An 11421-nucleotide genomic window follows, 5' to 3' on the forward strand; every position below is an offset into this window, starting at 1 on the left:
GTGCAATGTCCTTGCAGGGAGGTAGGTGAGTAGATAAGTACAATTTTTGGCTTCTGGCTGGTTGCATTAAAACTGTAAAACTGTAAACAACAAAAATAAAGATGCTATAAAAGGAGAGAAATGTATCACAAAATACAGTATAATGTTGAAAATAGTGAAAACAAAAGGAAAACATTTGAAATAGCAAATCACTAAAAAAGCAGCAGAACACTGCATGAGTGGTAAATACCGCGACTATTAACTGGGGAAAGAAAAAAGTGACTCTCGAGCCAAGCTATAGCGACTCATCCAGGGCTTGGATATAGATTGTTGGGATGTTGGATCTTCATGTGATCATTTTGTCGGGTGGATCTGTGTCATCCCACTCGTCAATACTGAGTGAGCCCTGGTGGCAATGGTGCTATCTCTGTTCAAGGGGGTCCATGATGTTCCACTGTCTTAGCAGAGTAAGACTCTCATTCAGGGAGCAGATGGTGAAAGATCTGCTGTCCTTTGTAATTATTAATTTAAGCGGGTGGCCCCACTTGTATGGAATCTGGTGATTGCGCAAGGGTTTATATGACTACAATCACCTCACGCAAGGGTTTAGTAATTGTAGATACATTTTTAAGTTTCTTTATGGTGTATTTAGACAGATCTGCATAGAAGAACAGGTTGGCGTATGGCTGCAGGTATGCCTCAGAGCTTCTGGTGGCACGCATGAGTTTCTCTTTAACGTGGAAGAAGTACATGCGGACAATGGTATCCCTCGGTACAGTTTTTGGAAGGTGAGGCAGCTTAAGTAGCTGGGTGGATACAATTGATTAAGAGTTCTTCTGGATGAAGGTAGCCATCATTTGGGTAAAATATTCTTTCAAAGCAGAAGGTTATCCCTCTTATTTTCATATTAATCTCCCTGGAACGGGCCTCCAGATCCGCCAGTTTATCTTTTATTCATTCAACATCACCTGCTTTTTCTCCGTTTGCATCTACTAGATTGTTGAAGGATGTGGTAAACTCCCCCATTTTAGATTCTGTGTTGGTGATTCTTTTCCTCACAAAAAAAAAGTTCAGATGTGAAGTGGTGCATTATTTTGATAATGTCATAGTGAATGGAGCTCTGGAGGGATAATAACATGTCTCTCAGAGTCATGTCCAAGACTGGTTGGTTTGAAGTGGGGAATGATGCAATCGAGTTATGTAGATTATCACTGACAGGGATGTATAGCAGAGAAGGGCTTATTCCGCTGTCTTGATCTGTTTTATATGACAGCCTGGGTTTTCACTTTAGCTGGGTTGACAGAAGGGGAGAAAGAGCTGCTGCCTGGTAGAGGAGGCCTCCATGCTCCATTACTCATCCCCTGTGCCTGCATGCCTGAAGTTGTCAGCCCACCATGTGGAGAGACTGTGCAGCCACCGGTGCCATCTTGGATATTCGGCTTGAGTGGCGGCAGGCAAAATTCCATTTGTTTATGGGGAGTGGATTGCCCCTTCCTCCTCTTGGACATCTTGCCAAGTGTCACAGAGCTCTGGTGGTATGTGACACTGTGATTTTTGGCGATCTCCATTGCTGTATGCGCCCTGGAGAGCCGCTGGTACTCCAATAAGACTTAGTATGCAGCCATCGCTATCAGTTTCCAGCCATGCCCCCCCATTTTCTGGCCATTTAAACTGTATAATTTTCGATTTATAAATATCACTTTTGCTTTAGCCTATCCCACAGCACAAATGACAGCAAAAATGTGTGTATCATCCCCCGAAACTAGATCCTTTGAGTCTGGTATGTTTTTTTTTTATTTTTTGCATGGGGCCCCCCTAAAGAGTTATACCAGACCCTTAAGGTCAATTGTTGTTAAGAAGGGAAATTCTTTATGCCTACATCCCTAAAGGGAGAACACTATACCAACAAGAACCTCTTTGTGGGACTTTTAGGGCATAAACAACTGCAAGTATATAAAAAGGTATATTTACTTTTAATAAACATGCAGTTGTTTATGCCCTTAAAAATCCAACAAAGAGGTTCTTGTTGGTTTAGTATACCAGACCCTTAATCAGAGCATGTGGCCTGTCTGGCATGGCAGAAGACCTACTTTTTCTCTGCTGCAGTTCATTAACACTTATAGGTCCTGTCTCTCCCCCAGTATATGACTGGACAGAGAAAGGAGAAGCAACAGACCGGGGAGCTCAACTCTCCATCACTCTGCTCTCTCTTTCTATGATGTTCCTTGTAGACAAATGAGTACAACTGGTTGACTTTCTAAATTGATTCTCCCTTCCCGAAGGTGAGTGTTGCTGTACAGTAAATTGCAAAAAAAGCTGATACCTATTTAAGCTCAAATATTTTCACTGCTTGCACTATTGCTTGCAAAATAAAAAACAAAAAACAAAACAAAACAAAATGTATTCATGAATTCCAGGCTGCATTTATGTGTCTTTAACTGCTTAAGGATCACCCCATGTACATAATGGGGGCCCATAAGCGCAAATTCACATACCTGTATGTGATTCCTCTGATCAGCCCTCGGAAGCACGCACACCGCCGGAGCCCCGCTCCTGCTGTGATTGGACACAGGGGAATCCAATAAGCGGGTCTGGCGGCCACAATGGCTGCCGGGATTCGCTGAGCATTCACAGGAGAGGCAGAATGGTGGTCTGCCTATGTAAACAAGGCAGACCACCTTTCTGTGAGTGAGGAAAATGGAGATCTTGTGTTTCTGGTAAGCAGAAACATGGATCTCTGTTTTCCTCCAGTCATAGCATCCCCCCCCCACATGGGCATTATTAGTAAAAACAATAAAAAATAAATAAAAAGTCCATAAAGCTATCACATAGCTTGTAGATGCTATAACTTTTGCGCAAATCAATCAATATACACTCATTGGGATTTTTTTTTAACAAAAATATGTAGAAAAATACAAATTGGCCTAAATTGATTAAGAAATTCGATTTTTTACATTTTTTTAGACATGTTTTATAGCAGAAAGTAAAAAATATTGTTTTTTTTTTCTAATTGTTGGTATTTTTTTCTTTATAGCGTTTTTTTTTATATTGTTTTAAACATAAAAATTGCACAGTTTGATAAAATACCACCAGAAGAAAGCTCTATTTGTGGGAAAAAAAGGACATCAATTTTATTTTGGTACAGTGTCGCACGACCGCACAAGTAACGCAGTGCTGTATCGCAAAAAAATGGCCTGGTCAGGAAGGGGGTAAAACCTTCCAGGGCTGAAGTGGTTGTCTATATAGCCACTTATGATTAGGCGATCTTGAATTGTGTAACGCGTCAACTGTCTGTGGCTTAATTGTCTTGTCTTGTTGGATTTATAATCTTAACCACTTGCCGACTGCCTAACGCCGATCTACGTCGGCAGTCAGCCCCTCACAGGCAAAGCGACGTAGGTCTACGTCGCTAGCCTGTGAGGGTTTAGGGAGCGAGCGCGCGCCGCCGGAGGCGCGCTCCCGCGCGGTCACGCACCCCCCCGCGCGTGTGCCCGGCGGACCCGATGTCCGCCGGTCACTCTGCGATCGTCGGGGGAGAGGGAGAAAGGCAGGCAGCTTGTGTAAACAAGCTGCCTGTCATTCTCCCCTGTGTATGAAGGATGATCATACGGTTCTACTATGTAGAACCGTTGATCACTGTTCATACATCTGAAGCCTCAGCCAATCACAGTAGAAAGCACGCCCCTAGGGACACACATAGCCCCTCCCTTTCAAAAAAGTTAACCCCTTCCCTGCCAGTGTATTTTTACAGTAACAGTGCATATGTATAGCACTGATTACTGCAGTAATGTCACTGGTAACCCCAAAAGTGTCAAAAATGTCAGTCAAGGGTCCGATCTGTCCGCCGCAATGTCGCAGTACCGCAAAAAAATCGCAGATCGCCGCCATTACGCGTTAAAAAAAAACAACAAAAATGACAAAAATCTTTCCCTTTGTTAGTAAACGCAATAACTTTTGCGCAAACCAATCAAAATACGCTTTTTGCGATTTTTTTTACCAAACATAGGTAGCATAAAACAAATTGGCCGAAAATGTTAAAAAATTTAGATTTTTACATTTTTTGGGGGGGGAATTTCATATAAAAAAATTTGAAAAATATTGCTATTTTTGCAAAATTTACGCTCTTTTTTTGTTTATAGCGCATGATCAAAAAATCGCACAGGTGATCAAATACCACCAAAAGAAAGCTCTGTTTATGGGAAAAAAAGGACGCCAAATTCGTTTAGATACAGCATCGCACGACCGCGCAATTGTCCGTTAAAGTCACGCAGTGCCGAATCGCAAAATACCCCCTGGTCAGGAAGGGGGTAAAATCTTCCGGGGCTTAAGTGGTTAATAAAGGAATATTTTATCTGCATGCACTGGAATGCGGTCAAACCTCTTTTCGTTTACAATATCTGCCTGTAGCTCAGCTGTCTATTGTTTCCTGGAGTTACTATTTACTTATCACATAGTGAGCAAAAAAAAAAAAAAAAAAACCTACCTCTTTTCACTATTTCTTTTTTTTTTTTTAACTTTTCTTTCCCAAATGTAAAGCCGAAATACAGCCAGAACATTATCATGGATGTCACTCTTTTGGGATTCCAAAGCTCCAAAGCTGTCCAAATATTTCTCTTTGCTCTAATTTTGGTGATTTTTATCTTAACACTTTGTGGAAACCTCTTGATCATCACCCTGGTATCCTACAGCAGCAACCTTCACACTCCAATGTACTTCTTACTGACCCAGCTTTCTATCTCCGATTTAATCCTAACCATGGATATCTGCCCAAACTTGCTTTACGTTGTAGCTCAAGAAAATGGGACAATGTCCTTCAGAGGCTGCATGTCGCAGCATTATTTTTTTGCAATGACGGAATGTTCAGAGTGTCTTCTTCTGACGGTGATGGCTTATGACCGATATTTGGCCATCTGTAAACCATTGCATTATACTTCTATAATGGATAAGCTTTTCTGCATAAAACTGACTGTTATGTCCTGGCTGTTGGGCATTATTATTATGATGATCAGCACAGTTACAATTGCTTGTCTGGACTTCTGCGGACCAAATATTATTGATCATTTCTTCTGTGATGCCTTGCCATTGTTAAAGCTTTCTTGTTCAGACACGTTTGTGGTTCATATAGAAATGATTGTGATTAGCGTAGCTGTACTTTTCCTACCTTTCCTATTTATTATTATATCATATAGTAATGTTATTTTTACTATACTAAAAATCACATCGGCAACTGGAAAACAGAAGGCTTTCTCCACTTGTAGCTCCCATCTGACTGTAGTCTCCATATTTTATGTTACCTTGATATTTAGTTATGGTCTTCCAACCAGAGGACAGTTATTAAGCATAAACAAATTAGAATCATTGTTCTATACAGTGGGGACACCATTGGTAAATCCAATTATTTACAGCTTGAGGAACAAAGACATGAAGTCAGCCTTTAAAAAGTTAGTAGGAAACTTTGTAAATTTGTATGGTAGATAGTTTCCATACACTGTACTGATGATGGGCATAAAGCCTAAGAGCTAAATGGCTGCAGAAAATAAGGCTATAGCCCCGTACACACGTACCGAATGTCGGCCGAACGATTGGCCGTCTTTTGTCCGGTGCTGTCCTGTCGGCTGAAAAGTGCTAAAGACTGCACACGAATTTTGTCGGCCAACAACAGCCGACTGCAGAAGTGATGTCATGTGATGGTTAACTTTCCGTGTGTTTTTTCTTTTCTGAGCATGCCCAGTCTTGCTTATCTGCTGTTTGTCGGCCGAATTCTGTACTGACTGGCGACACCGTTCTGGTGACGGCCAACAAATATTTTAAAGTCTGCACGACAGATTCTGTTCGGCCGAAAATGCGCTGTCGGAAGCATCATACTAACAAGCCTACACTCGGCCGATTGGTCAGCGGCCGAATATTTACGGCCGACAATCGGTACGTGTGTACGGGGCTTATATTTGCACTATATACCAGTGGGCTTTGGATGTGCATTTGACTGTTTTGGTTTAACCACTTTGCCACTGAGTACCGTAGTACTACTGCGGCAAAGTGGCTCGTTATCGTCTGACGACGTAGACCTGCGTCGTCAGACACTCCCCCTTGTGGGCGGCGCTCACGCGCCACCGGAGGCTCGCTCCCGCTGTATTCAGTCACAGCGGGAGTCGGGCCAGGGGAGGAGCAGCGGCAATCGCCGCTGCTCTGCCCCGATCGTCGGGGATCTAGTGTGGAGATCCGCCCGCCTGTGTAAACACAAGCGGGCGGATCTCCCAAGTGACAGGGAGTGACAGATCGGAGTGTTCAGCATAGCTGAACACTCCGATCTGTCCCTGGCTCACACAGTCACCCCCCCCCCCCCCACACGTCAGTAAGCACCAGGCATACATTAACCCCTCCCTCTCCAATAAAATTAACCCCTTCCCTGCCAGTGTCATTTTTACAGTAACAGTGCATATATATAGCACTGATTACTGCAGTAATGTCACTGGTACCCCCAAAAGTGTCAAAAATGTCAGTCAAGGGTCCGATCTGTCTGCCGTAATGTCGCAGTCCCGCAAAAAAAATCACAGATCGCCGCCATTACGCGTTAAAAAAAACACCAAAAATGACAGAAATCTTTCCCTTTGTTAGTAAACGCAATAACTTTTGCGCAAACCAATCAAAATACGCTTATTCTGAATTTTTGTTACCAAACATAGGTAGCAGAAAACAAATTGGCCAAAAATTTAAAAAAATTTTGATTTTTACATTTTTTGGGGGGGAATTTCATATAAAAAAATGTGAAAAATATTGTTATTTTTTCAAAATTTACGCTCTTTTTTTGTTTATAGCGCAAAAAGTAAAAATCGTACAGGTGATCAAATACCACCAAAAGAAAGCTCTGTTTGTGGGAAAAAAAAGGACGTAAATTTCGTTTGGGTATGGCGTTGCACGACCGCGAAATTGTCAGTTAAATTCGCACAGCGCTGAATCGCAAAAAGTGGCCATGACGTAAGACAGCAAAATGCTCTAGTGGTAAAGTGGTTAAAGGAATGATCTACACGGCTCCATTCACTGTACTAAAATTATTAATCCTCTTATTTTGTGATATATGATGGGTTGGGACACGTGAAGTACAATACTTCTGTTTCAAGAAGGCTTTGCTGTGCTATGCTATAATACATAGATACAATTTAAAAAATCTGTTTAGTAGATTCCCCAATATATCCCATGCAGTCCAGTTTGTTGGATTTCGATCTCCACTTTGGTTTGGCTTCCTATCTTTCGCGTAACCTGTATTTACTGTAGAGGTAGACAATTGTCTACTTTTCTAATAAAATATGTGTTTTACCTTTTATAAAAATTGTATGAAGAGGTATAGACTGTATGGCAGATTAACCACTTAAGCCCCGGAGGATTTGGCTGCTCAAAGAACAGGCCCTATTTTGCAATTCGGCTTTGCGTGACTTTAACGGACAATTGCGCGGTCGTGCGATGCTGTACCCAAAATAAATTGACGTCCTTTTTTTCCCACAAACAGAGCTTTCTTTTGGTGGTATTTGATCACCTGTGCAATTTTTATTTTTTGCGCTATAACCAAAAAAAGAGCGACAATTTTGAAAAAATAATATATTAATATTAATATTAATTAGTTAATTAATTGATATTAATATTATATTAATATTTTTCAATTTATTAATTGATATTAATATTATATTAATATTTTTCAAATTTTTTTATATGAAATTCTCGGAAAAAAAAAGTAAAAATCTAATTTTTTTAACATTTTAGGCCAATTTGTTTTCTGCTACATATTTTCTGTAAAAAAAAAAAAAAATCGCAATAAGCATATTTTGATTGGTTTGCGCAAAAGTTATTGCGTTTACTAACTACGGGAAAGATTTATGTCATTTTTATTGTTTTTTTTTAACTAGTAATGGCGGCGATTTGCGATTTTTTTTTGTGGGACTGCGACATTGCGGCGGAAAGATCGGACCCCTGACTGACATTTTTGACACTTTTGGGGGTACCAGTGACATTACTACAGTAATCAGTGCTATAAATATGCACTGTTACTGTAAAAATTACACTGGCAGAGAAGAGGTTAACTTTATTGGTGAGCAGTGGGTAAAACATAGTAGGATCGTATAGTCTCTGTACTTACATCAGGGAAATTTCCATGTAAACATTTCCAATGTTTACATCAGCCGTCCATCCTTCTCCCTCTCCTGCGGGAGATTGCGAGTGGCCGGCGGACATCGGAGCTGACGGTCACTCGCGCGGGGATCTCAGTGAATGAGCGGGGGCAGGAGCACACCTCCGGTGGTGCGCGCTCGCCCCCTACAGGCTCCTGGGCGAGCGACGTAGGTCTACGTCGCTTTGCCCAGGAGGGGCTGACTGCCGCAGTAAATAGTCATGCGGCGGTCGGCAAGTGGTTAATGGCACCATCCCCTAAATAATAGTAAACCAAAAAGTGTGAACCAGGTGTGGTAGTGGACTGAATAGGAAGGGGAGGAGGACAAAGCAGGGTACGTTTTCTATCAGACCTGGACAATGGGGATTAAAATTTGCCTCTAAAATACTAGAAACATATATGTCCACATATGTTATAAAAGAAAAGTATATGTTTTATTGAAATTTACATACAATCTGCTAAAATGGATACAATCAAAGTCAGAAACGAAAATGCATGCACATAACCGGTCACATGACCGTAGGGTGAATCATGTATTCTGCTGATGGATCAACGCGTTTCGCTCAACTAGCTTCTTCAGGATCCAAACAGTGCATGCATGTCAGACAAATTTTCAAAATGTCATAGAATCAACTAGATCAATAAAAAAAAAATTACACTTGGAAAAAAGTAAATATCCATAAATTGATCAGCGGGCTCAAAGGGGGAGATATACCACACCAAAAGCCCAGATGTAGAAAGCAGGGAATGGATAAAAGCCTCCCTTAATCCGATGGCCTTGGGAGTAAGCCAAGACAATCCCCAGGAATCAAGCTCTCCCTCCAAAAGCACAGTGCAGAGCTAACACCATCAAAACTTCACAAATGCAGCATATGTCACCAAAAGCTAGAAGGTGTTTTACCTTGTTTTCGTCCCTTATAGGCAGTCCCCGAGTTACAAACATTCAACTTACAATGTTGTATCTAAGGATCAGGAACTGAAGGGAAATATCCCCAGTAGGGCACAGATAGAATGAAAAGCTGGTCTGAGGTTTCAACTTTTCACAACCTTATCTAAAGTGAAAAAAAAAAAAGCTTTTGCTTTAATATTGTTTAACCACTTCTGGACCGGAAAGTTTTACCCCCTTAATGACCAGGCCATTTTTTTGCATTTCAGCACTGCGTTACTGTAACGGACAATTGCACGGTAATGCAACACTGTACCCAAAAATAAATTGAAGTCATTTTTCCCCACAAACAGAGCTTTCTTTTGGTGGTATTTGATCACCTGAAAGATTTATTGGGGGTGCCACAAGGGGGGACTTTTCAATTGGGGTGCTTAAGTATTCCTTGATATATAGAGTAAGACTAGAGAGAATTTATTTTTAGTAAAAGAACATGAAAAAGATTTTATTCTGAAACAACAGTAAAAAGTATACTGTAATTAGAAGGATTACAATATACTGTACAAAACTGAATTGTGTTAAAAACATATACAGTAAACAGCCATACAGTATCATACAAATATATATATACTCTCCTAACACAAGGGTAGATGGTATATATACTTTATACCCAGTTGCATCCACAATGGATGGTCTTTGTGCAGGAGGCGTAGTGGCCCACAGCCATTAACCCAACATGTTTCGCGGCACTGCCGCCGCTTCTTCAGGGGTATCTTTGAGGGTGTCACATAGATATATTTGTCATGAAAATAACGACTTAAGTGGAAAAAAATGAAAATAAAAAAGAAAAAAGAGAAATCAATACAAAATCATTTATAGTGACTTATGCAGTTAATGATATAATATTACAACATATAGAAGTCATAACTATAGTAAACAAATATTGCATGGGGTCCATGATAGAGAGGCAGCAAAAATAGTACACATCGTCATACCTGTTAAACATGCATTAGAGCACGCTGCAATGGGAAATACGACCACAAGGCATAGGGGGGAAACCCCCGGGGGGCGGACACGGGAGACCGACCACAAATAGGGCACAAAAAGTACTGCTGAAGAAAGATGAGGTCTGGAAATTCAAAGTAAAAAGGATATATTTTCAGTTCCATATACAGCCATCTAGAGTCTCACCTGACAAGGGGAGAGGGAAATGGCATCTGATAATGTCAGATTGAGCCAAAGCCCTTGGAACTAAAATATTCAAAAAGGAAGAGAAGACTGAAAAGATAACTCTTACCTCAATATTGCCCAGCCATGAAAAAAGGACGGGGACTGGGTGAGATGATGTTGCTATGTGTGGTAGATCAAAAATAAAGGATCCACAAGAGTACTTCCTAAAAAAAAGGCAGAAATACAATAGTATGTATATAGTGTATATCAACCAATGGGGTTAATGTGAGGTGTTCAATCAATATATGTATCATGTCACCAAAAGAATAAAGCTGGTGAATTTGACCCTAGGGTCAACACCTCTTATGTCAATATATATAAATATGTGAGCGTTGCCCAGTGGCACATGCATCTAAGAATCCATAAGTACATTGAATAATAGACCATAGGGGAGATCAATAGTAAAGTAAGGTATGTTCAATAGATGTACATAGTCAATGAGGAAATAAGCCAATACAATAGGCTCACCCATCGTTGATAGTACTGCAGATTAGGAGGTACAATGATCGGAGCAAAAATCCCCAGCGTTACCTGATAAGAAGACACGGGTCACATCCAGTCCCCGCAGATCGCGGTGGTGGACGCCGAGTTGCCGCTATTTGTATAGACAGGTAGCTCCACCCGGATGACGTATAGGACGTGCGTCCTGACGAACATCCGGGCTGACGTCAGGGATGCGCGCGCAACTCGCGCATGCGCATCAGCCGAGGGCCCGCCAACATACCCGGACCGCTTGCCGAAGCCATGGAAACGGCTATGTGGGCAAGGGAAGGAGGGGCAAGCCAAATCGGCATATCGACTCCAACCCCCCAAAAGAGGGGGAGGGGCAACACCTGATGTCACGTGTCCGCCATTGGGGGAGCCCAAAGTGATCGCATCCCAATATGTGTGGATCAAGAATAAGCAGACTGCATGCCGAAATTGAACCAAAATGAACAGGAGCGAAAAGAGGAATGTGATATAATGCTGGACACTGTATCATGGACATAAGAAACACTAGAAATATAATCATAACAAATGTAAATATTATAAGAGGCCAAAATGTTCATTGTGCCATCAATAATGAAAGAACAACAGGCAAAATATAAATCAAAAGGTTACAATATATGTATAGCATATTGAAAGAAAACAAATGATACACGTATAGTGAGACGCTATACGTCAACAACCC

General features: G+C 41.2%; 1 protein-coding gene across 1 annotated transcript; it reads left to right on the plus strand.

The window, feature by feature from the left end:
* Window positions 1-4539: 4539 nt before the first annotated feature.
* LOC309552969 (olfactory receptor 10A7-like) lies at window positions 4540-5457 on the plus strand (the record flags this gene model as incomplete). The annotated part of the gene is made up of 1 exon (XM_082253875.1): window positions 4540-5457. The coding sequence occupies one exon, from the start codon at window positions 4540-4542 to the stop codon at window positions 5455-5457; it is 918 nt and encodes a 305-aa protein (XP_082110001.1).
* Window positions 5458-11421: the final 5964 nt, after the last annotated feature.

This window comes from Pelophylax lessonae (assembly GCF_965119305.1).
Source record: "Pelophylax lessonae genome assembly, chromosome: 4".
In the NCBI taxonomy this organism is placed as follows: Eukaryota; Metazoa; Chordata; class Amphibia; order Anura; family Ranidae; genus Pelophylax; species Pelophylax lessonae.